This window comes from Gadus chalcogrammus, chromosome 6, assembly GCF_026213295.1.
Source record: "Gadus chalcogrammus isolate NIFS_2021 chromosome 6, NIFS_Gcha_1.0, whole genome shotgun sequence".
In the NCBI taxonomy this organism is placed as follows: Eukaryota; Metazoa; Chordata; class Actinopteri; order Gadiformes; family Gadidae; genus Gadus; species Gadus chalcogrammus.
Genome location: NC_079417.1, coordinates 21,221,483 through 21,247,454, shown reverse-complemented (window position 1 = coordinate 21,247,454; position 25,972 = coordinate 21,221,483). Strand labels below are relative to the sequence as shown.

General features: G+C 44.2%; 1 protein-coding gene across 2 annotated transcripts; it reads left to right on the top strand.

Moving 5' to 3' along the window:
• Positions 1–1,937: 1,937 nt before the first annotated feature.
• LOC130383836 (far upstream element-binding protein 3-like) lies at positions 1,938–24,342 on the top strand. Of its 2 annotated transcripts, none has more exons than XM_056591674.1 (18): positions 1,938–2,172; positions 4,756–4,867; positions 6,479–6,512; positions 7,642–7,688; positions 7,786–7,878; positions 7,995–8,052; positions 8,189–8,351; positions 8,446–8,544; positions 9,124–9,228; positions 9,799–9,901; positions 10,225–10,325; positions 10,426–10,564; positions 17,487–17,647; positions 17,831–17,904; positions 18,266–18,351; positions 19,650–19,721; positions 20,385–20,491; positions 21,652–24,342. In XM_056591674.1, the coding sequence occupies exons 1-18, from the start codon at positions 2,080–2,082 to the stop codon at positions 21,658–21,660; spliced, it is 1,656 nt and encodes a 551-aa protein (XP_056447649.1). In that variant the 5' UTR covers positions 1,938–2,079; the 3' UTR covers positions 21,661–24,342. The 2 variants fall into 2 exon arrangements, with proteins under 2 accessions (XP_056447649.1, XP_056447650.1); XM_056591675.1 differs by having other exon boundaries at positions 1,947–2,172; positions 7,786–7,857.
• Positions 24,343–25,972: the final 1,630 nt, after the last annotated feature.

Sequence of the window (25,972 nt, the reverse complement as noted above, 5' to 3'; positions counted from 1 at the left end):
AAAGTTTAAATAATCAATCTTAAGCCGATGATAACAGAGAGAAGAGACAGATAGACAGAATAAATACAGAAAGAGAGATCCAAAAAGAGAGAGGGATACAAACTGAGCAAAACCGAAAACACCGAAGTCAGAGCTGCAGGAGGCAAAAACACAGACCCATGGCAGGATATAACCATGTTTGAATTGAACCGTACCTTTAGTAATATTGTTATGCTTACAGCTTTGACCTGCTTCAATGCTAACATTATCTAGTTGGGCGGTTACAATACACTTTTGATAGTGAGAAACTATACCAATGGCACTCATGTTGTTACCAGGAGTTGCTATGGCGTTAACGTTTGTGCTCTGGGTTGCTATGGTGCCAAACAGGTCTAAATTTCCTGAAGTCAGTTCCCATGTGATGGGTGACATGCATAACCGTGGTAACCGTGCCCTCCAGGTCTATAACGAGGGCCCTAAAAGCAAGCCACCGGCCCTGAGCCCAGGCCGAAAGCCATGCCTTACCCTGAGCACTCAGTCTCCCTCTTCCCTTTCAATCTCTTTCTCTCTCTTTCCTCCACTCTCTCTGTCCTTATCTCCCTCTCTCCTCTCAGTCCCTTTTTCTCTCCATCCCTCCACTCTCCTCTCCTCTGATCTACCACTCACACTTCTTTAAATACTTGAGACAGTTCCGAGGATAAATTGCCTGGGGGGGGATGTATCAATTCATGTTATTGCCAGTTGACAGCAGGGGGGCCCAGGGACCTGAGGGCCCCGCCTTTGAGTCAGACAAGACCGATAGAGAGGGTGTTTGGGGGGGAGGGGGGGCATTGGAGTCAAATGGTCCGTGAACTGAAAGAGCTGCATTTGAAGAGACAAAGATTAAGAGAGAGAGAGAGAGAGATAGAGAGAGAGAGAGAGAGAGAGAGAGAGAGAGAGAGAGAGAGAGAGAGAGAGAGAGAGAGAGAGAGAGAGAGAGAGAGAGGGGGGGGGGGGGGGGTAGAGGTAGTGATAGGATATGACAGTTCTGTTCCTGCTCAACAGAACTATCATAACTGGGCCCTGGCAGTAACACACATTAATAAAGATATAGGATAGGATTTTTCAGGACCATATTAGACTATAAGCACTATTTGCTCTGGAAGTGGATTCACTTCAGAGAATTGCAAAGAGAATTGATTTCAAAAGAGTTATTCTACTGAATGAAAATAATGTACAAATTTTCCATCCATAGTTTGAACAAGAAATGTCAGGGGCACCGGGATGTCACAGAACATTGTGTGGCTGAAACCATAATCATTGAACCAATTCATTTTCATTGAGGTTATTTGGGTCTTTTTAATGGTCTGACGCTTTCTGGCCTCTTGGTGAAATGCCATAGTTAGCCACTGGGCCAGCAGGTCAACATTTTAGATTCTCTGCACTTTTTTAAGAAATCACCCGCAACAAAATATAATCATGAAATCTTGCCCAATGTTCCGTTTCCATGTGACGTTTTATTGGTATCAGGTGAAACCTCAGAATGTTTGAACGTGTGTGTGTGTGTGTGTGTGTGTTTGTGGGGGGGGACCACTGATGATCTTGTCACCATGGGGTCAGACACTGATCACAGGTTGATGGGGACAGCTTTCAATCCATTTGTCCTACAGAGTCGGGCAATCCATTATTTTTATAATATGAGTAGAACGCAGACAGACAAATGGGCTAAGTAATGACACATGGTCCCAGATCCTCTAAGCTTTAATTTTATTGACAGCCAAATGACACTGTCACTTATTACTTAAAATGAGTCGGTAAATCCGAGAGCCCCAACCTAACATAACACCTAACATTTCCACGTTTCTGATTAATACAACCCACAACTAGAGTATATTCTAACAAAATCCCCAGGCGTTTAAGGGCTCCAAAGCGAGTCGTGGTGGCTCGTCCTCTGCCCTCGCTGCTCACCGCTGTCCACACGTGGAGCTGTAGCTAGTACAGCAACACGTGATTGAACGCGGAAGCGGAAACAGAGCAGCGAGTCGCCAACAGCTGAGCAGCAGCCAACTACAGTAGAGCTAGCAGTCAGCTAATCCAGCTAACCAGCTAGCTACTGGCACTATGATGGCGGAGCTGGTGCAGGGACAGGCCTCGATGAGCCAGCCGGGGCTGAAGTCAGACGGCTTGGCCGATGCTTTACAGAGGGCCCGGCAGGTAACAACTCTCGCGGGAATCACCACGCACCCGATCGACACAGAACACGGCCGTTTAGACGAGCTCAAACCACTTTTATTCGGATACTCCCGTGGTTGCTGTTAGTTCTTGAACCCTGGTGGCTATCCACTCACGAACAGACACACAGTAGCATGCTAACTAGCTTAGAAACCAGTTTCGACTTAGTGCCTACGCGCACTTGTTGCTAGTTTTACACAATTCGTTCGGGCGACGTCGTCGGCTCCCTACTTTGCGTGGAGTTCGGAGCGCTGTCACGCACACCGAACTCGAGTTAATTCGTGTCGGTGGAGCGAAGAGACACGAAGTTTGGCCACACGTGTCACTCAGACACGACCTGTTGGGCTGCTAACCAGAAGGAAAAGTTAGGTTCTCGACCCCACCACCCGAGTACTCAAATAACTCTGCTTAACAAGTGGGCAAAATGCTGTTTATTATGTGTGTTTTTTGACAGCCACCCGTTTTGTATTCGGATATTTTAACCAGGAATGTGGACTCTTCCCCCCCCCCCTCCCCCTTTAGGTTCGGTGTTTACTCAGTTAGTTAGAAACTAGGCTGGCGTTATGCAACACACTTACAAGCCCCATATATGCTCCGTGGGGGTGTGCCGGGGTCCTATAGGCCCACATAATCTTGCTCCAAAGTGGATTCGAACCATGTAACTCGGTTATTTTCTATGTAGGTACACCTACCAGATCTCTGGTGTGGCACCTCTGAGGCCATACTAGCAAAGCAGGAAAACACGTTTTTTCCCTCTGGGATTTCATGTTGGAGACCCGGCAATAAGCATTAGTTGGTAAAGGAGTGGTTATTCAGAACATGTGAATGGACGTGATCTTAACGGTGCACCCTGAATGTCTTGGTAATCAGTATAATGTATAACAAGAACACCTCCATAGATTTAATTTGACAGTGATTGAGTTGAATTTAAGATGCCACTATTTGCAAAATGATCTAGATTAAATTAGAGGTTTGATAAAGACTCTTTAGGATGTTGCAGGTTCTTGCTGTCTTGCTATGAAAAGTGGCAACCCTAACGTTGACAGTGCCTGTGCCTTGCTGTACTATCTGAGGTACACAGGGGTTGATAACTAAAGCGTTACCCATTTTTACACACATTTGTTTAATTGGGCGTAGAGGGGGAATCTTGGGAACCGTTTCTAGTACTGTTCTGCTGCATGTTATGCCACGGCTACCTATTTGAAATGGTTTTCTAGTTTAAGTCAGTTGTGGAGTCGTTGAATACGCACATGAGATGCAAGTTTCGGGCGCAATCGACTTCCTGACACTGCATTTGGATATTTGAGGGTGCCTATTGGCTCTCGATAAGTTGATAACTTGCGCTCTCCCTGTGCTATATAAAACTGGGTGGTACGAATTGAATGCAAAGCAATAATGATATGTACCTTAAAATATCCTGAAAGTGACACATAGGAAGATATTCTAAACACAGTTCTTCTCTGACATCTGCCTCAAAGTCACCTGTGAGGTTGTGGTATAACCTGAGGAATGTTGCTCAGCTCAGGGAACGGGGCCGTTTCTTTCCATTCATCTAATTGTGTGCTGAGGTAGGGCCGCTCTTGTAGCGCTGGGGAAATTGGGTTGGGGTAAACACTTGCATCACTTAACATGCTTAAGAAATTATTGCAGACCTATAGTTCCCTTTTTTATTTTGTTCAATTTGATTCAATAGGAGCAGTGACGCTGGGATTGCGTGATACTACTCTTTGGGTTGCCATAATGCGTCTAAACGTCTGCTTGGATGAAGCTGTTAAAGTTGTAATGTATAAGAAGAATGAGGCCTCCCCGTTGGTAGGGGGGAGACTTTCAGGATGAATTAAAAACTCAATAAATGAGTTCTCTGCCACTCAAACTGGCTTTTCAACTGCGAGACATGAACTAACGTAGCTCGGCTGGGTGTGAGTGGGAGGGGTTTTGGCCGTATAAATAGTTATATTCTTTTAAACAAGAGATACGGGTTGGCCGGCAATGATTTGTAGAATATATCAGTAACAGGATGTGATTTGTATTGGTTACATTGTAGTCATCCCTATCGATCAGTATTGACAAACATATGTCCAGGTAATTTTAAGCTATGAGCTAGTTGAAATGTGACTTATTGCGTCATAACGCAAAGCACATCATTAAACTGCTCTGATCCTCGACCATAGGTTACTAGAGCTGAGATGGATTAGTTGTAAATTGTGCAGATTGCCAGTCCATGGCTGCAGCTCATCCCTTTAACCAGTGGTCTCTCAACAAGCCAGAAGTCCATTTTCAACAGCAGCAAGAGTAGAGGAAGTGCTAAAAGGCTATTGGTGTGTTTGCTCTAGACTGTAAGCTACTCTAGGGAGGGCGCAGGGTCCGTCTGTTTGCTAAAGCAAGGACAGGAGTTCGACAAGTGTTGCGTGGAGCTAACTTAAACTCACAGGTTGCCCTTTTCAAACATAGTACTAGCTTAGAACGAGCAGCCGTCAATCCACTGGTTTCCTACTACTTGGTTTTGTTATAACGCTAATAACCCGCTGCTCTTCATGTCTGTCCCTTCCTTTGCATGTGTGTCAGATGGCTGTGGTCAAGATGGGCAGCGAACCCATGTCCCATCTCAACAGCTCCTCTGCGAGTGTGGAAGCTTCTCTCTACTACCCAGGACAGAAACGACCTGGAGAAGATGGAGGTAGGTCTGGTGTCTATACATAACGGGTCATTATGTATTTTACACGTGGTCCCATGGGTGAGGAAAAAAAGGCGTGCTATGAAATCAAAATTGGATGCAATTACATGAAAATGGATTGGCTGAAGGGTTTTGTTAAATACGCAGCACCTATCACTGCGAATGTGTTGGCTTTTCTGAGCATGTAGCGATGGAATGTTGATGCCCAACCAGATGAATGTGACGGTATTTAGAAATTAGGAGCTGACTGCTGCTTTAGTATGTGAAGGTCAGAGCAATCCATGCAGTCCACCAGTATCCAACAGGTACAAAAATGTAAATGCAAGTTATTTTATGTATTTATTCATACTTTCCTGTGTGCGGCTATTTTTCTACAGTGATGCCGTTAGTGCATACCCTATCAAATTGTAGCTGATGGCAATCACGCATAATGACATTAGGAAATCCCTCCTTTTTGTTTCCAAGTTGCTACTCCCAAAGTTCCGGGGCTCCATCAACCTCAATTGTCAAATACATTTTAATAATGTTGGCATGGCATTAGCAATCTTTCCCCATGTGAGAATGAACCGCTGTGATCAAAGTCAAAATCCTACGTGAGCTAGAACATTACCCCAGTTCAGAGGACCAACAAATGAGTGTCTCGGAATCTCTGACGTGCTGCCGTAGCAAAGCTGCTCAAGGTATATGTTCACACTGGCCAAAAAGGCAGCATTGCTACAGCTCGACGAGTCACGGTAGTGACTCACACTAGAGCAGCAGGTTATTCCAAGTAGTCATTCATCAGAAAGCTGTTCCAATGCCTGAAAGTATCTAGAATACAATGGTGCATGTACGCTAGCAACATGACAATTTGTTTTCACTGTACGCAGTACTTAATAAAATAGCATGCAACTGTACTAATGTAGTTCACTACAATAGACATGTGTACTTGTATGCAGCATGTAGCTGGCACTAGAGGCCGGAAGTGCTGCTAACTGGGTAATTGCAGCGCTGCTATGGGCTATTACTTGCTACAGCCTGCAGTTGAACGGGGTATTACTAGCAACCACCTTATAGTTAAGTGGGTATTACTAGCTATATGCTGTGATTAAGTGGGTATCACTAGCTACAGCCTTTAGTTGCCCTGATATTATTTGATACAGCCTCTAGTCAAGTGGGTATTACTGACTACAGTCTGTAGTTCAGCGGGGTAAGACCAACTGCAGCCTGTAGTTTACTGGGCTATTATTAGCATTAGCCTGGTGTTTAGCAAGGTATTACTAGCTGTAGCCTGTAGTTTACTGGTCTATTCTAAGCATTAGCCTGTTTATTACTGTATTACTAGCTGCAGCCTGTAGTTTACTGGGCCATTATAAGCATTAGCCTGTTTATTACTGTATTACTAGCTGCAGTCAGTAGTTCAGCTGGTTATTACTTGTAGTTAGGCCTGTAGTTTAGTAAGGCATTACCAACTACAACCTTTACTTTAGGTATTTTTTGTCGTTCCGTGGGGTATAACCAGTTATAATCTGTAATTTAGCTGGGTAATGCTAACACAGCTAGCTCTAACCAAATGATAACCTACGTTTTTTTTATTACATTTTTTTGTAACTTTGCGATCTGTCTGTCTCACAGTAGGTAACCAGCTTCAAGCGATGGGGCATCAAAGGTAAGATGAGCTTCTCAATCCTAACTTGATGTTGGTCGAACAAACGCATGCATACAATGTGAAGCTATTTAGGTTATTCTTGCCGGGGAGGCATTCGAAGGATTTAAATGTTTTTATGAAAACAAATGTATTTAATCCCTATGCATATTTGTGAACTGCAGGTAGAAGATGAGGTTAAATTTGTCAGAATATCCCCAGGCTAAAATAAAATGAGTTGAGGTATTGATTTGGTTTGTATTTCGACATTGGAGCATTATTCATGCTACCAATACTTTGGTAGCACTTTAATAACGCCTGTCGAGTGTGAGAATAAGCATGACCGACAGACATACTTTGACCGAACTTGTTGTAGTAATAATAATACTATTAAAGGCTCCGATCTCCCGAGGATCTAGTTTTCCATTGTGGCGCTCCTACCAGTCAGTTCCAGCCATAGAAATAAGAGGTTGGCACAAGCAGGGTGGCTAATGTTTTAAGAAGTGCTTTGTTAATGAACACATAAAGATCCCGTTTTAATGTTTGAGCAAGGCTCAAAGTTGCCAAAAAGCTAATCCTACTAATAACGGGTCGGTGATTTAATAAACATGGACAGAACTGGTTGCGATGTCTTTTCCTTTCATGGCGATCCGCACCCACAGTGGCGCCTGCCTGATTTCTCTTTGGGTGAATGGCGCTTGTCAATTTGCATCAAGACCTTGTTGAAATTACAGAATTTTTTCTTTTTTAGAAATGGAAGTAGGCTTACTCTCATACTCTGGAAGCCAAATATTATAGTTTTCCTTTTTTCGTAATTCAAATTCCCTCTTTAGAAATTAAAAGGAGAGTCAATCAGCTGATAAAAAAGAGTGTTTTGGCTTCAGGCAGGAAAAGAGGTGCACTATGAATTCCTATTCGCTCGGAAAACCTCACGATTATCCCAAGCTTGAAATGATGCAGTCGGGCCAGACCTGCTGTGTGTGTGTGTGTGTGTGTGTGTGTGTGTGTGTGTGTGGGGGGGTGTGGGGCGGCGTGTACCGGTAGATGAGTGGTATGGATCCTACCGCTGCAGACATGTCACCGTAATCACTTATTGACAGGTGTGCCGTCTGCGTTGTCCTGCGTTTCTCCTGACCCCTCTCTGTCGTTACAGGGTCATAACGGAAGACTACAGGGTTCCTGACAGGATGGTCGGTTTCAGTAAGTATGACCTCTGAACTTTTGACCCCTTACTGTCATGCCAGTTAAAGTCCCAGCACTAAATTGCAAGTGCTCCCCTGACCTTCCCGTCCCCCAGTCATCGGCCGCGGGGGCGAGCAGATCACCAGGATCCAGCTGGAGTCGGGGTGTAAGATCCAGATAGCTGCTGGTGAGGCTTTTCTAACAATAGGTGATCTGTCCCTTCTGTCTTCTCACTCGAGCACCTTTTACCCTCCATGTTTTGGTTGAGTTACCTCGTAGTCTAATGTGTGTGTGTGTGTGTGTGGGTGCGGTTGTTTGTTGCAGACAGTGGAGGCCTGATGGAGCGGCCGTGCTCTTTGACGGGGACTCCAGAGAGCATTGAGTGAGTCACATCCTGTTCTGAAGCAGAAACAAGTTTCCGCTGGTAGAGCGTTGAGGTGAACGTGGGCCCTTGCTATGACCCTAGCCGCCATCAATAGCTTCTTATTGTGTGTGTGTGTGTGTGTGTGGGGTTTCAGGCAAGCCAAGAGAATGCTTGCTCAGATTGTGGACCGCTGTCGGAACGGGCCGGGTTTCCACGGCGACGGCGAGGGTGGGGGCTCTGTGCAGGAGATGCTCATTCCAGCCAGTAAGGTGGGCCTGGTGATTGGCCGGGGCGGAGACACCATCAAACAGCTCCAGGTAAGACGGGGTTACTGGTTACTCTGCGGGCGTGTGTGTAAACCGGAGTGCGAAGGCGCTCATGAGTAGTTTCTATTTTGTGTATGTGTTACAGGAGCGGGCAGGGGTGAAGATGATGATGATACAGGACGGACCCATGCCCACCGGTGCTGACAAACCGCTGCGCATCTCTGGGGACCCCTACAAAGTTCAGGTATGCAATAAGTTGACACTGCCAAGGGACCCCCAGGTGTATCTTCAAGGCCTCGGCATGCTTCATCAGTCTAACCTGTTGGTCCGTCACCAAAACGTAACCAAAACATCTGGGTTCGACAGGAAGTCTGCTCTTTGTGTCCAAGTGGTACTGGGACACAGAGAGCGAGGACCCGTTGGTTTGGTTTGTGAGGTAGATGAGCTGAACGTGTTGATGCCACATGAGACCCACTTCTCACGTATTCAAAATGTTGCTAAAACAAGTGCCCCGGCTAATGGTTGGCCTTATAGCACAAACAATGTATATATCCTCAGCCAATGACTTGACATCACCACATTGTCCAGATGAAACCATGTACGCGCTTAGTACCCCCTCTTCGGGACTGTGCAGATTTTCATAACCAAACTCTGACTATATTTAGTCTATTAATCAGAACTTTGAATAGAGCAATCGCTCGGCCCTCTCCTTTTGGTCTCAAAGCAGTACTGGCGGGTTGTGGTTCATCTGGGATTGGATAACATGATATCATAGTGCATTGTGAACTGATTGGTTTACCCTCCTCCTCTGCTCGTCCTACAGGCAGCCCGGGAGCTGGTCCTGGAGGTGATCCGCGATAAGGACCAGGGGGATTTCAGGTCTGGACGCAATGACTTCACTGCTCGCCTGGGAGGCGCCACTCTGGACGTAAGGCGGCGCGCCATGTGTGGATTGGACCACTTGTGCCTCATATTGTAGTGCACTGTTGAGGGTGTGACGTTGTGTTGGGTGGTAGAGTAGAAATATGGTTCCCTGTATAGTGCAATACCTTATATATCCATAATGCACAGTAAATGTATGTGCATCCGATGCGCATGTATTTCTGCTATATATCCCATGATGCATAGCGGTTTTCCTTGAAGAAATGGTTTTCCAATAGAGATGGTCTGACGCGTACGGGCTCTTTAAATGAGCTGCTACAGGTGTTGGTTTCCTTATGCTACCAATACGTTACAGTGGTAGATTTACAGCACATCATTAGCATACTATTACTAATTTCCTTAATTCTGTACCATATAGGGAATGAGGGACCAAGTAAACTCAATCAAACATAGCATTGAGACTAAAACATAGCATTGAGACTCAAACATAGCCATTGAGACTCAAACATAGCCATTGAGACTCAAACACAGCCAATGAGACTCAAACTCGTGCATGTATGAACACAGCTCTAACTTCCCCCTCCATTCATAGCTCCATGCGTTTGATCCCCCCCAGGTGGCAGTGCCCAGGTTTGCTGTTGGTATTGTCATCGGCAGGAACGGAGAGATGATTAAGAAGATCCAGAATGATGCCGGAGTCAGAATCCAGTTCAAAGCAGGTCTGTTCACGTTTGCCCCCACAAACCAAAGACCTACACCGCATGTCTGGATCTCCATCATGATCTCTTCACGTAGTTTTGAGTGATTCAGGATTTATTTAATAGGTAAAGCTAGAAAATGCCTTCATTAAAACCACAGTGAACTAGTAATACTATAAGCCTAGCCCTAAATCTCCAGCGTATAACCAGTGGTACCTAGGTACAGGTCGCCATCCGCTCTAATATAGCACCTAGTGGTCAAAAATGTATGCACCTGGTTAGGGGAGGCTGTGCTGGAACCAGCAGCCTTCTTCCAACACTCACCCCAACCTTCTGTGATTAAGATGATGGTATCAGCCCGGAGCGGGTCGCCATGGTGATGGGTCAGCCCGACCGCTGTCAGCATGCAGTTCACCTCATCAATGACCTCATTCAGACTGCACAGGTAATCCTCACACTATGTCCGTTTGTTACATTCCCTAGATCTTTCTTGTTGTCTCTTTTCTATTGGCCAACATTTAATGGCGTATGCTTTGGATCTTCAGGAGCGTGATGGATTTGGATCTGCCATGCGTACCAGCAGGGTCAGAGGTCGTAGTGACTGGACTGTGGGTTCACCAGGACCACTTCAGGAAGTTACCTACACCATCCCTGCTGACAAGTGTGGCCTTGTCATTGGAAAAGGTAGCGTACTTCCTCACTCTTGGATTGAACTGCACCGTTCCCTGGTTACTTAAGTGCTGAAGGTTTTGGAGCCATCGGTCAGCTATGAGTGCAATACTCTGAATATCGGTTCCGGGTGTCTGTGTGCCTGCATCTGTATGAGTCCTGAGTTTCAACATCCCACTCATTTAATTTCTGACCAAACAGGGCATCCGTTTCGGGGAATCCAGCTTGCCTGTCAATCACGTTCCTTCATGCAGCATTGTCATAGCTCCTGTGCCGTGTTCCAATATACATACTATCCATACTTACTGGCCTAAGTTTGGGACGTAGGGCGTTCCGTTTCAGATCGGGCGAAAATAAGTGTACTGGAAGGACCCAGATGTTGTACTCAAAACGGTCAAATCGTGAATTGTGTGGCGTTGTACACTTTTCGTACTCAACGGCAGCCATCTTAGCTACGTAGCGGAAGAGGGCGGTGCCAGGCTGAGCCAACGTCGGCGCATTTTCCACATAGCCTACATTAAGTCATTTTGTAGTTTTTAAAGTTTTTATAGCTGCTAGGTGTAAAGAGTTCACCGCTCAACGCGGGATGTTCATTGCGGGGGAGGAGCCGCGGCAGCAGTCGTGATCGTATTTGATTTGGAACAAGTATTTGATTTGGAACAAAACTGACATCTGAAATTAGCGCGCTTAGTGAGTGCGGGTAGTGTACTTCGTTTAAGTGTACTCATGGAAGTATGGCACTGGTAGAAGAGAGGGAGCGTTTTTGGGTGGTCATTTTCTGAATCTTGCCCCTCTCGTCACAACTTTCAAATCTTGCATAAAGCAGCTTTTAAGTATCTTATATTAGGGCTGCAAGATACAAGAAGAACATGCGATAACATTGTTCATATTGAGATGAAGCTATGAAGGGATAAATAAACAAATATTGAAGTTAGTTTGCATATATTTTCTATACAGTTCCTATGTCTTTTTGCTTTAAAGAGTAAAGTAATAATTACAAAGGACTTGGAGACAACTTAATAACTACAATTATTACAAAGTAATGATTCACGGACTGTTAGACAGACTACCATTTTATGACATTTAGTATTAATTAAAAGTGTAGGGATGATCTCAAATTCAATAGGTTACATGCCAAGAGACACAGAGCAAATGGGGCAATCTTTCCCTCCAAGTGGTTTCTTGCAGAAAGCCCTGAATGCAAATGTGTCCAATGTGCCGGTCCTCAATGCAAAATTACAATTATAATTAAAATTGTTACCTGTGCGTTTGGCATGTTTTATTCAAAGCAATAATAAATAGACAGTTTCCTTAATGCCATCACTACCTTTCTTGGGCCTGGGTCAGGCTTTGGCTATACAATGCAGTTGACTACAAAAACTTCAAGTAATAAAACAGGCGCAATGAATAATCCGGTCTGTTTGGGTTACAAAATAAGACTGCAAATATATTAGAATAGGGCTACCTAGAGCCAATGTATGAATTCCCACTTACCCATGGAAAGATGCAGCCTGTGGGCAAAACCATGAAGTTTGTGGTTGAGTTTGGTGGCCTTCTCGATGTTTGAAACGTTGTCAGTGGGGACGCACACTAGCTGCTCCTCCTGCAAATGCTAGCTGGCTAATGCATCATGCAGTCCACCCCTATGATTCCTCCTGTGTGTTCTTCGGGAAGTTGGCTGTCTGTAGACATGACATTTTCAGCTCAAAGTCTTGATCCTGAAAGTGTACAGTGAGGCTCTGTCGATGGATTGGACCAAAGATCAGGGGTACTGGCAACTTGGGAAAAATAATTCTGTGATGAAATTTGGCGTTGTCATCCCAATTTGTTTATCAGACTCACAAAGCCATCTTTGGTCACTATGTTTTATGGGCATCATGTCCTTGACCAATGAGTTAAGATGATATATGTTATTTCTCTGTGATGTTTGGGTGTTTTTTCATACGGTGTCACTGGGAAAACAGGATAACACTGGAAGAAAATGACTTTATGGTTCTATTGCATGTGGTGGTGACGGTTGGTTTTGGATTCTTCTTGAGGTAGCATCAACTGCTCGCCATGTTTTACACAGTACCTGTGTTGATGCGTCGGGGCTTCTGGAACAAAATAATTCCAAATAGCAGAAGAGGTGTTCATTTTCACATTGAGGTCTTCGTCCACCACACTACCCTCGCAATTCTCTCCTTCCTAGTTCATTGTAACTGCCACCAATTTGACACGATTAATCTGAGGGTTGGTAGCTGGGGCTTCATCTGATTGGCCAAATGGTGCGAGGGCTCCGTCTGACAGGTCAAATGGTTGCTTGCCAAGTTTGAATGCATGGCGTGTGTAAAGACTTTTCTTTTGCGACTTGTTTTTCGTGCAGGATCATATGCCGAGGGTGAATATACACTATGTTATCAGTCAGCCCTGCTGTATACATTTAAAGGAGGATTAAATGCATTGCCTTGTGGAAAGATGACATGTGACCTTTTAGCCTGCTTATTACTGACTGAGAATGAAAGGACTATAGGACTCATGAACACTTTGTATGGCTCAAACATTTTGGCAGCATAAGGGTGAATTATTTTTTTTTAACCCTCCCCCTCGACCCTACCCCTACGAAATGGGACGACAAGCCTTCAAGACCCAACAGTACGTCATTAGTAGTCGTTGACAGGATTTTGATCTTCAATTTAATTGGAATTTTACTGTATAGTTTGAATGTCTTAGGAATGCAACCCTACCCACATGGAAAAACACGGTCTGAATAGATAAGATTATTCATGCTCACAATTTGTTAGAAACTGCAATATTGCACTTTATTTTGGATCAAACTTTATACAAGATCAACATAATATATAAAACCAGAATAAACCTAGAACTTGAGGTATGCCATCCATGTAATAAATAAAATATCATACAAACAAGAACCAGTGATATATTGGAACTAATATTGCACATTACAAAAAGGCATCAACCATCGCATTTTATCAATAACTCGTCCGTTTTAAACTAGAGATAGACCGGTTTTTTTTTGTTTTCAGGGCGATACCGATTATTAGTAGTCAAGGGGGCCGATAACCGATATTTGGAGCCAATATTAATTTCATTATTTTTTTTAATAATACAAACTCCGACACTTGACTTCATTTAAATGCCTTTAAGCACATGTTTAATAAACGCCACAGCTTATCAGATTTGCAGCATAACACAATTTAAACAAATAAATGCGCCCTAAAATGTTCCTGAACTGAAATGTTAATCTTTTACAACTGAAAATATAAATAAATAGTTCCCTAGTTAAACAGCCATTATTGCCAGAACAGTTTTCCTAGCTCAGACGGTGCTTTGCTGTCAGTTTTCTCATGAAACACACACACACACACACACACACACACACACACACACACACACACACACACACACACACACACACACACACACACACCACAACACTATATCTAGCCATCCCCTCATCGTGCGTCCCAGTAATAAAACTAACTGAATTTTACTCTCACACACTTCTTACTTTTATCACTGACTATTTCCCTATCAATATTTTCAGCAACCTTGTTTCAAGTGATTAAACCGTTTAAAAACACTAAATATACTACAGCATCTTCACTTAAATAATCAGTGTTTGTCATAGGAACAGACAGCTGCTGCTAACGTAATGGGACTCACAGTAACGTTAGTAGTCGTGAGTTGTGTTTTGCTACAGTCTGCTTAGCATCTAGAGCCAGAGAAGGAGAAAGCGGACCGCTGGGCTAACGTTGCGCTAAAAGCTAGCGAGCGAGCAGAGCTGCCGCTTATGTTTCGTTAACGTTAATAAACTCACAGTAATGTTACTAGTAGTTGTGAGTTGTAGAGGCCTGGGATATTTATTACAATTTCGCGAGAGTCTGCTGCCTTAACTTAACTCAAAACCAAACCAGACAAAGCCTTTTCTCCTCTCCGCCGTGTGTGTGAGCACTGTGCATGCACAGCTTTCACTGCTGATTGGCTGTTACCCGTCGTGGCTCTGCGTGTAACCAGAGCGTGTAACCAATAAGATGGTGCTGTGGGTGGAACAAAAAACTGGAGACAGCGTAGTGACAGCAGACAGAGAGGCACGGCTGCATCAGAGCCAAAATAACCCTGCTTTAAATTGAACTCTTATCGGCCGTCACATCAAAAAGGCAGATGCCGATATGCGTCAAAATGCCGAATATCGGCGCCGATAATCGGCCCGGTAGATCCCTATTTTAAACCATCAGTGGATGTTTTTACTGGGGGTTTGGGGGGCTTAGGGCTACCAATGCAGAAGAGGAGGTGGAGGGATGGGCTCTGTGATGGCAGCGTCCTCAATGATCTCCTGAAAGAAAATATGACAAAAAAGGAATTGTATGGCAGAACTGGGTTATATGGGCACATGTTATGTACAATACATAATAACTAGGGCTGTCAAATTAACGTGTTAATTTCGATTCATCACAGAAAAAAGAACGCGTTAAAAAAATGTACACTGATTAATCGCTCTTCTATAGTGCCCTTTGACCCGGTGCGTCATTTGCGTTGAGACAAAATGCAGGCAGACGAGAAGACGCTGCTCGGCACCGTGAACGGAATATTCAAGTTTAAACAACTCCCAGATGGAACTGTAGATAGGAACACCGTTATCTGCAATCTCTGTAGTAAGGAACTTTCCTATCATCGGGAGTTCATCAACCCTTAAATATCAACTCAACGCAAAACATTTGGTGGCAAGCTCGCAGGTACGAGCTGCCACAGCCCCTGAAGCTGGCGCTAGCAGCCAGCCTCATCAAGCCACACTCGACTGAGATGCATTGAATCTTGAGTGAGATGGAAATGGAAATTAATTTGATCTTAAAGTGCACCGTATGTTAATGACGCATGTTTTAAATAAGAGACATTGAACTTTAAAGTCTGTCATTCATTGAATCACTCATCTGCCATAATTTACTTGAAATTAAATTATTTTGAAATACTTTCTCGGAAAATGTAAGTATGCGATTAATTTAGATTAATTCATCACAGAGCCTGTAATTAATTAGATTAATTTTTTTAATCGCTTGACAGCCCTTATAATAACTGATACATAGATAGACATCAGACTATGTAAAAAAAAAAAAAAAACTGTCAGCGCTTATACATGAATGTAAACACCTTTTTACTGATCTACTTAGCACAAATCTGCATGAACGGACAAGCAAAATCGGATAAATTGTATGTGTGTAATATTGCAGTAGTCCAATTCAGGAGCATAGACGAACTATAGCTTTAATCGGATTAAGCTGTGCATGTAAACGTACTAATTGATCCACCATTCTCCAGGCTAATAAGCATTGCCCCCTTGTTTCAAAGAAAATGCCTATATTTTCCATTTTCTCGCAAGGCATTGCGGGAGCAAGTCACAACTGGAGCGTTATCAGTTTCTTTGAGTGTGCCCATCGAAAATCTCAATTTTGAGGGGAAGTTAGCCCTCCCCCTTACCCTACCTTAAAATGGCTTTCTGGACACGGCTCCACTGCGCGTGAACTCGTAACAGCGAGGGGTTGGGCTGAGATTTTGCTTAGAGCAAAGAATCGGGATTCACCCCAACTGTTCGTCAGTTACCAAAATTGTGATTCCCTTTTGTAAACATAAAGTACGATAAAGTAACCTCAGCCATTGTGTTCGTGTCCATTCCATTGTATAACACTGCTCTCGTTTATTAATCTTTCCATCTAAAGCTTGAAATGATTTACTTTGGACTGTTAAATTAGGGGGAAATAGTTTGTATATTCTTCTCTGAATCTGAAATATGCTCGCAATCTGAAAAAAACAAAACAGAAATGGTCTCTGGTCAGAAGAAATGTGTGTTCAGCAAAGTTTCGGTAGTCTGGATTTGTGTTGTCAACTGCTTCATGAGGCAACGTGGGTTCATTGTGTAGGGGAACAGCTGTAAACTGAAATGAGCCAAAGGAAGGGTTGGGCGATCGAGCCCCATTAGCCTATTAGTAATTCACTCTCTCTATTTAACCCTTCTTTAAAAAGTCATTGACCAGTCCCCCTTCTGTATAGTCCTTCAGACAGACCAGCCTTCGCCACAATAAACGACGGAGCAATAGAAATGCCTGTCTAAAAAGTGTGTGTGTTGAGGGGCCGGGGGGGGGGGGGGGGGGGGGGGCGGCGGTGCACAGACCATATGGTGGAGGGTGTGTGTCAAGCTGGTGGTCTACTCAGAGTTTTCTATTGGTAGCAAACGGTGATTAATGTCCTCACAGAAGCCCAGTGCTCCCTCTGTGTCCTCGGGTGCGTAGGTTCTCATAGAGGTATCCTATCCATCTCCCCCCCCGCTCCCCTCCCCCAGAAGCAGCTCATAATGGGTCTATTAAAGGTGGTTTGATTTGGTTAACAATGGGCTAATGACCTCAGGGGGTTCTGTCGGTCTGGGCGGGGGGTGGAAGGGGCCTCTACTTGCAGTTCGAGGCCAGTTGCCGCCTGCTAATCTGGCCGTCGTTCAGTTGATCCACTTCACACTGTTGCATGCAGCGATAACATCACTTGCACCCTATCTGCTTAACCACTGGGGCTTGTGTCATTAAGAACAGTGTGGTGTTTACGGTATGGATTAAGCCTGACGCTCTGTTTTTACAGCCTTTTATTGAACCCTGCCATTTGGATCCTTCTTGGTCTAGCTTTTGATTGTGGGCCACATGGGGGTGATCCAAAGTCCATATGCATTCTCAAACCTAATCCATTTTGATAAGAAGATGCTGATTTGTTGAAAGGGGTCTTGTAGGGCCCAATCTATTGCGTTCAATTGTATTTCTCCTAAATATCTAAACCCAGTATAGAGTAGGTTTGTTATTCGCCACTCCGAGGTGGATGTGAGGCTCAGCTCAGCGTTACTCTGTGGTACCATGTCGTAGACGTGTATGTTAACGGTGTCTCGTGTGGGGGGTGTTCCCAGGTGGAGAGACCATCAAGAGCATCAACCAGCAGTCTGGAGCCCACGTGGAGCTCCAGAGGAACCCGCCCCCCTCCACTGACCCCAACACCCGCGTCTTCACTATCCGGGGCACCCCCCAGCAGATGGACCTGGCCCGGCAGCTCATCGACGACAAGATCGGGGTACGTGCGACGCACAACCGTGTTCCCCTGGTCCACCTGTAATGGAGTGTGTGTGTGTGTGTGTGTGAGAGAGAGTGACTCTGAGTTAAACTCATCAGACCTTCTCTCTCCTTGGTCTCATCCTGTCCTCCACTCGTCCTCCCCCCCATTCCGTCCTCTCTCCTTCTCCTCCCTCCCCTTCAGGGTTCTGGCATTCTGAGTAATGGGGGCTTTGGCTTCAGCCCGTTCACCCAGGGCCCTGCAGCAACACACCACAAGTGAGGAACACTCACCTCCTGGATGCACACTCCTCACACTCAGTTAAAGATAATGTTGCTATTGGGTCTGAAGTATACTGGCCCTGAGGCAATTTTTACTGGCCCTTACTCAAAGTTGTAATTATCAGCTTAGTGTATGAAAAGTGCTAAATAAATAAAGTTGCCTTGCCTAAGAGCATCAAATAAAAAACGTATTTTCTCGTTTTGTTTTATAATTTCAATATTTATATGTTGCCTTTTTCATCAGGTCCATGAGTTGAACGTTTTATTTGTTTTTATTGGCATTAGACCAACAGGCACTTTTTGCACTGTCACTTGGATCATCGTCTAACGCATCAATGCGTGTGTTTTTCTTTTTCAGTTGTGGTAGTGGTCAGACCTTTGTGACCGGCGGCTGGGGAACCGCCTATCAGACCAGCTGGCAGAACACCGGACAACAGGACCCTGGTAACTTAAACAGACCCCCACCAAGCAGGTTTTAGTCAGGAGACAGGACACTGACGTCCACCACCCAGGATATAGCCAGGACCCCGGTAACTCAGTCTTCCACCCACCAGGGTTTAGTCAGGACCCTGGTAACTCAGTCTTCCACCCACCAGGGTTTAGTCATGACCCTGGTAACTCAGTCTTCCACCCACCAGGGTTTAGTCAGGACCCTGGTAACTCGGACGTCCACCAACCAGGGTTTAGTCAGGACCCTGGTAACTAGGGGTGCAACGGATCACAAAACTCACGGTTCGGATCGTGTCACGGTTTTTGAGTCACGGGTCGGATCATTTTCGGATCATCAACAACAGCAAAAAAGATAACGAGACATCTTCAAATGTGTAAAAACAAAATAAAGTGAAAAATTAGGTAGTAATCCTGCTTCCTTTAAGCATAGTCAATGTTTTAAAAAATTGCCATCTGAGGCATTATTCCTTCTTTTTAACATGGATAGTAAATAATCCCTTACCTTGGATTTACAACTTAAAATTCAGGATGTCTGCATTGCCTGGGGAGAGTTTAGAGTCTACACTTTCCCAAGACAATGCATACATCCTCATCTTCTTTTTTTTTTTTTCATCAAGTAAGGTAGCGAAATACAGTTTCTGTCGTGATTTATTTGGATTAATTTTGTAAATCCATTGATTTCGGTTGCAAGACTCATTGCTCATTGCAAGGGTCATTTCACTCGGTTCTAGCCCTACTGTACTGGAGATCAGAACGAAAAGACTACAACCAAACATAAATATGCCCGCTTCCGGTTCCGGTTTCCGGTTCAAAAACAACTTTTTTATCAGCCGATCCGCGGATCACTTGCGTCCCGAGGGTTGATCCATACGGATCACGGGAAACCCGTGAACCGTTGAACCACTACTGGTAACTCAGACGTCCACCAACCAGGGTTTAGTCAGGACCCTGGTAACTCAGACGTCCATCACCCAGGGTTTAGCCAGGACCCTGGTAACTCGGACATCGACCACCCAGGGTTTAGTCAGGACCCTGGTAACTCGGACGTCCATCACCCAGGGTTTAGTCAGGACCCTAGTAACTCAGACGTCAACGACCCAGGGTTTAGTCAGGACCCTGGTAACTCAGACGTCAACCACCCAGGGTTTAGTCAGGACCCTGCCTGCACAGCGTCATGAACAAACAGATTACACTCCTCCTCCTTGTCAGGTATTTGCACACCGTTGGCTCTGTTTACATGGCCACTAACGCCATGTGACTAAATGTGTTGCATTGTGTGTGTGCATGTGTAGGTCAACAGACTCAGACTCAGAATGTGCTGACAGACTACACCAAGGCCTGGGAGGACTACTACAAGAAACAAAGTAAGAAACGTGGTCTGTGTGGGCCTGGCTGTCTGTTTCTTCCACATAATAATGGCTATTGCGCTCCAGCCATCACATCAGCTTTTGAAGGGGTTTTCAATAAGGGCCTTCATTTGGCACATGGACAACGTACACATTAGCAGTGCCCATACAAGTGCTTTAAAGCAAAGATAATCTGACAGTCAACATTGGCCCATTGGTCATTTATCAAACTCGATTGGGATGCGACCGTGTGCAGTCATAGTGCTTTAGCAGGCATGGGGATGACTTCCAATGTTGCTCCATCCGTTCTTAAGACTAGACTCGGTTGCACACAACAGCAAGCCGGTTGGAAGTCTTTCTATTTAGTCTGGAAAATATCGTCCGAAGAATAATAAATGGCAAAAATCACCAAATATAACGGGTGTCGAAATATAACCCCTGGTATAATTTTGTGTGTCCCTAATCTACGTTTGTGACACCATTTCACATCGTCAAAATGTTTTTGCCCTATATTTTTCATTCAACTAAACGACCCAGGTCCAAAGCGCATGTTTCAGGAAAACAGGGTCTCGGAAGCCTGGAAGGCCTTATTGAAATGTGACCCAACAAGGTCTAGCATGCTGTCTGAATGTCCATCTATCCATCTTGATCTGACAATGAATTGTGTGTGTCGTTGTGTAGATCAGTCGTCCCAGCAGACTACTGTACCAGACTACAGCGCAGCGCTAGCAGAGTACTACAGACAGCAGGGTCCATATATCTGGCCCCAGTCCCAACCCCAGATTCAGGTACACGCATGCTGCCGCTAGGATGGCACATCTCACTGTTCCCGTTCACAGTCCTAGCCTGAGCAGTGCTGCACCCACCAATGAATGCCTCTGGCCTGGATTGGACCTAGGATTGTTCTACCTCTGGAATGTCTTAACAGCAAAGCAGTATACAAATAGTAATGACCTATTGAACCAAATGGAATTCATATGGTTAAAAATTCGGCCTATCTTCCCCTGCGTATATTTAGTGATGGATTTTGTTGCCAGTCATGCAGGGTTTGGCTGAAATTGGCATATTTTCTGACAACGTAACCTATTATATTGCCAAAAAGACTGCTAAGTGGTTGGAAGTTGGAAATAAGATTTAATCTGATGGCATGAAGAGATTATCCATTGGTCCCTCTTTATGAACTATCTAGGCTTCATTATGACCTGCTCCACCACCTCACTAGGCTTCATTATGACCTGCTCCACCACCTCACTAGGCTTCATTATGACCTGCTCCACCACCTCACTAGGCTTCATTATGACCTGCTCCACCACCTCACTAGGCTTCATTATGACCTGCTCCACCACCTCACTAGCTTCATTATGACCCTGCTCCACCACCTCACTAGGCTTCATTATGACCTGCTCCACCACCTCACTAGGCTTCATTATGACCTGCTCCACCACCTCACTACGCTTCATTATGACCTGCTCCACCACCTCACTAGGCTTCATTATGACCTGCTCCACCACCTCACTAGGCTTCATTATGACCTGCTCCACCACCTCACTAGGCTTCATTATGACCTGCTCCACCACCTCACTACGCTTCATTATGACCTGCTCCACCACCTCACTAGGCTTCATTATGACCTGCTCCACCACCTCACTAGGCTTCATTATGACCTGCTCCACCACCTCACTAGGCTTCATTATGACCTGCTCCACCACCTCACTACGCTTCATTATGACCTGCTCCACCACCTCACTAGGCTTCATTATGACCTGCTCCACCACCTCACTAGGCTTCATTATGACCTGCTCCCCCCGCTCTGATAAATGTGTACTTTTTGTTGTATATCTACCTTGTTGTTATGTTGAGCCTCTGACTGTAGTTGTGTAACGACGTACACAGCTCCATGCATGCATGCTGACAATTGTTTGTTTTCTGATCCTCATTGCCTGTTTAGGACCATTAAAGGCTTCTCCCACCGGCTAAGGTTTTTGATGGTTGTCCTCGGCAACAGAATTGGAGTTTCTAAGCAACGCTCTGCCGCTTCCTTCTTCCTTTTGTAGAGACAAACTAAGGATTAACTGCAAATCAAGAACTCTTTCTTTCTGTTTTTTAACCATAAAGTTGATATTTTGACGGGCAGATTTTTGGCCTCCAGTCTCCACAGTATAGAGCTGTTTTTCTTTGTTTTATATCAAACTTGAACTTAAAGATGTATCAGTGTGGCTTTGAACAAAATCCAGTATAATCTATATTTTGTCTAGTTTTATTTTCCAATACAATGGTATGAGGCTTGGCAGTCTTGAGGAGGATCATGTTCTTATTTTTGTGAAAGATGTTTTAAAGCATGCGTCAGATGTGTGATGTGTTTTTCTTTTTTTTTTATTTGTTGGTAGATTCCTTTTAATGGCGTCGGCTGGTTTTGTTTTTCTACTAGGTCCCTGTTGGATGACTGTTAATCTAATTTTTACCTGTAGAGTCGCCACCATGGAGGTGCAATGCTGTGTTTTGGTTTAATGCTACATGTTGTTCCTGTAGGCGCTTGTGATTTCCTCAGTTTTTATAATGTATTGATACTGAGCTGTCTGAAGCCGCATTTGTCTGTTGTCAAACATGCCCCCCCCCCCCCTCCCCCCCAACACACGCCACCGTTGATCCCTAGATGATGGTACCACAATTGAGTTGAGACAAATAATTTTATGACGTGAAGTTACCACTGAAACTCGGTGCTGGTTAGCTGGTCGGCGGCTGACTGGTTGCTAGCTGGTGGCTAGATTAGTGGCCAGCTGGTGACTAGCTTGTTGCTCGCTCGAGGCTAGCTTGTCACTGGCCGGTGGCGGACTGGATGCATATACGGTAGCTTAATGATTAGACTTGTTATTTTTGGGGTCTGACTGGTGTCAGACGGTTTCGCCACAGACACATGTGTGTCTGACGGATGAATGGACTGTTGAGTTAATTTGAAATTTTGAATTGGTGGTTCTGCTCTGTATGTGTGATGCTATTAATGATGCTATTACTTTTCTCCTGTACAAGGGTCTATTTAAATCTGTTTATCCAATATGAATTCATTTTTGTCAATAAGAGAATATGGTTTATGTAAATGTTCACTCTGGCGGGTGCTCTCCAGTTAAAAAATGGACTTTGTTATCTAAATGTTGTTTAATTCACTTGTGTTTCACCGTTGACAAAGAAGCTAAGTATGTGTTATATTCTCAAGACTGCCTGGCCAACTGTCTCTTTTTCTGTCCTTTCTCTTTCTCTCAATCTCTCTCTCGCTGTCTCTGGATACACCCCTGATTAAGAGGCTAAATTAGTCATTTAGTTTATTCTGATCACACGATCAGGGTGTGTGGGTGTGGCCTGCCGAGGTGGGCGTTTCCATGGCGGGGAGAGCTGTGATGGGGGGCGGTCTGTCCTCAGAACAAAACCTGAGTGGACGGCGGCATAAATAGTGTCTCGTCCCAGCCTCAGGTGTGTGTGGGGGGTGGCGGGCTTGGATTCTGGCTCGTCTCCCCCCTCCCTTTTTCCTCCCACCACACAACCCTCCCCCCTCTGCCCAGGGGCGGTACCCTGGTTTAAGTTGTTTTTCTAACTGTATAACCTTGAGATTTTTCTAGAAGATTCTATTGACAGATAGAGCTGTGTATGTACTAGAGCCACGGAAATACTGTTGGCTGAGGAAGAGGGTGACGATTAACATGTGGGCTAATAAACAAGCTCCTCCTTTCTGATTCAATGTCCATCTCCAGAGTTGTTTTTATTTTTTGTTTTCATCCGGTCTCGTGCCGTGTTCCGATTGGTCCACTGGTGCCCTATATAGTACACTCGCACATAAATCTGGTTCCCCATTTAGTTTTAACACTTTCTAACAATAATGCACCATACAGATTCACACTTATTTCTGCACTAGCGCATGATGCATAGTGATTTTTCAACGGATTAATCCATCAGGGATGGCTGGCACATACAGATTATTTATTTTATTTAATCCAACACGTCTGCTTGTTTATCTGACCAGAACATGCCATTCAGATAGCTGGCTCATAATTGGTGTCAAATTTCTATGTTAACTTGCACTTTAAGTAGTGTACTATATAGGGAATGAGGATACAAGTGAGCCAAATCGAACACGGCCATGGTTTTGTTGACTTTATTTCAATTGTCTGTTTTTGCGTTTTGTCAGTGGATTAGTGGTCAGTGCTTCCCCTACATTTACAGTAATGACTTCGTACATTTGATAATGGAACTTGTTTAACAGGTTTCGCCAACTTCCTTTTGAAACATGGCAACCACAGCTAGGTGGATAAATGCGATCCTACAAGATCTTGAGCGCTTCTGTAGGGAGACAAGCTATTAAATGAATGGGTGTATAATAGCATGGGGTATATTCACAGCAATGCTTTTGATTTAGCAGGTGAACAAATCACACACACAAACTAGGAACCAACACCTTCCCCTTACAGTAACACTTTTCATTAGTGTCCTTGTTGCGGTGTAATAGCACATGTAATTAGCCATGTAATATCCTGTAACAGCATGTACAGTACTTGATATGAAATTACTTTATGGAACAGCCTATCCCTACCCTAGTTTAGAATCGCTTTTTTTTGCTTATGAAATTTTAATTTACGATATGCAAGATTTACTAATTCCAGCTATAGTCTAAACTTTGAGAATAAACATCTCTGCTCCTCTCCTCCCTCTCCCAGTTCTTTCTAAGCCCGTCCAATTTCTATAGGCTGCAAGGTTGAATCTCAAGTTTATTAATTTAACATGGCACATTGCTATTGATTGGCTGACTCGTCAAAATGCAAGAATGCTGAAAAATGGTAGAATCCTCTTGTTCTAGTAGAGGATGTGTCTGCAGGAAGAGGGATATGAACCTAGGCCACTGAATGTAATAGTGTCTTAATTAGTGTACACAATGTGTTTTAGAGCGCATTTCAAACAAGTTTAAGTACATGCTTTTACATGTTACATTGATTATTACACAGTATTATGTAATCACACTAACGGAACACTAATGTCAAGTGTAAGCCTTTGAAAATGGTGTGCTTATGACCAATAAGGGTTTTTACCAATCTGACAAAGGAAAGGCAGTCCAAAATATTGTCAAAATACTTAAAAATAAACAGCACAATCAAAGTATGCCTCTGCATGTAGTTTCCTGCCACCCGCAGGCTCTCGTGAGACATTTCATTCCTGGCCAAGGCCTGTTTAATGAGAGTAGCACTGAAATGGGCAAAAGGAGCTGCCCCTGCAGAATTTAATGCTGTTGTGTTATCCGCACCGGTTGGAGTTTCACGTCAACTTACTCCATTGTTTCAAGAGATGTGCAACGCAAAGAAAGGATTTACCTTGTGTCAAAGTTAACAAAGATGTTTTATTGAAGCTGCACCAGGCGAGACTTGACATGTAAAGAGTGTTAGCAGAGGGGGTCGGATCCGTAATATAGACCCCGAAAAGAGCTCTCCTCTCACAGTATATGAGAGCTGGGTTCATGCACCTGTGATGGCGCCATGATAATAAGTGGTTGCATGTGATGATGCTCTGGTCAGAAATATATTGCCTCATACTGAGGAAGGCCCAAAGTCCACTCAGATATTCTCAGTGCATTTCACTTTCTAATAGCAGATGAATGGCTATGCCATTTCTACCAAATTACACTCGAATATAAATCTCTTTAATGCTACCTATACAGAATCTTTATATACGTAGCAGTGAATAGTATATCTTATAGCTTGTATCCCAGCTTGAAGTGTTGTTTGATAAGAAACTCCAGTGCTGACAGATGAAGGGTGACGCTCTGCAAATATTTATGATCCTCTTCCTGTGACAAATGAGAAGTCAATAATTAATGTGTTTCTCAGACAGATGGCGCAGTTGGCCATAGGCTGATGTCATCCGTCATTAATATTGTTACTGTAATTACACGCGTACAGTAACCACACACATACACACACACACACACACGATGCATGTTGAAGAAACATGGCAATAACTGACACTAATGCACCACAGTAATGCAGGATAGAGTACTGGAGGAGGATGTTCAACTCCCAGCTGAAAGGTTCTGGGTTTGATCCCCAGATATCGGCAATCTACTTGGAACCCCGGAGCAAGACGCCCTCACATCTTCCCAATTTGCATTGTACAAAAATTAGGAGTCAACTGCTTCACCCATCGCACATAAACACACATCAGCTCAAAGTAATATGCCTTTTAATGTCATAAAATGCTCAGGTACACACAAGTGTTTTGAAGTGTATTAATTG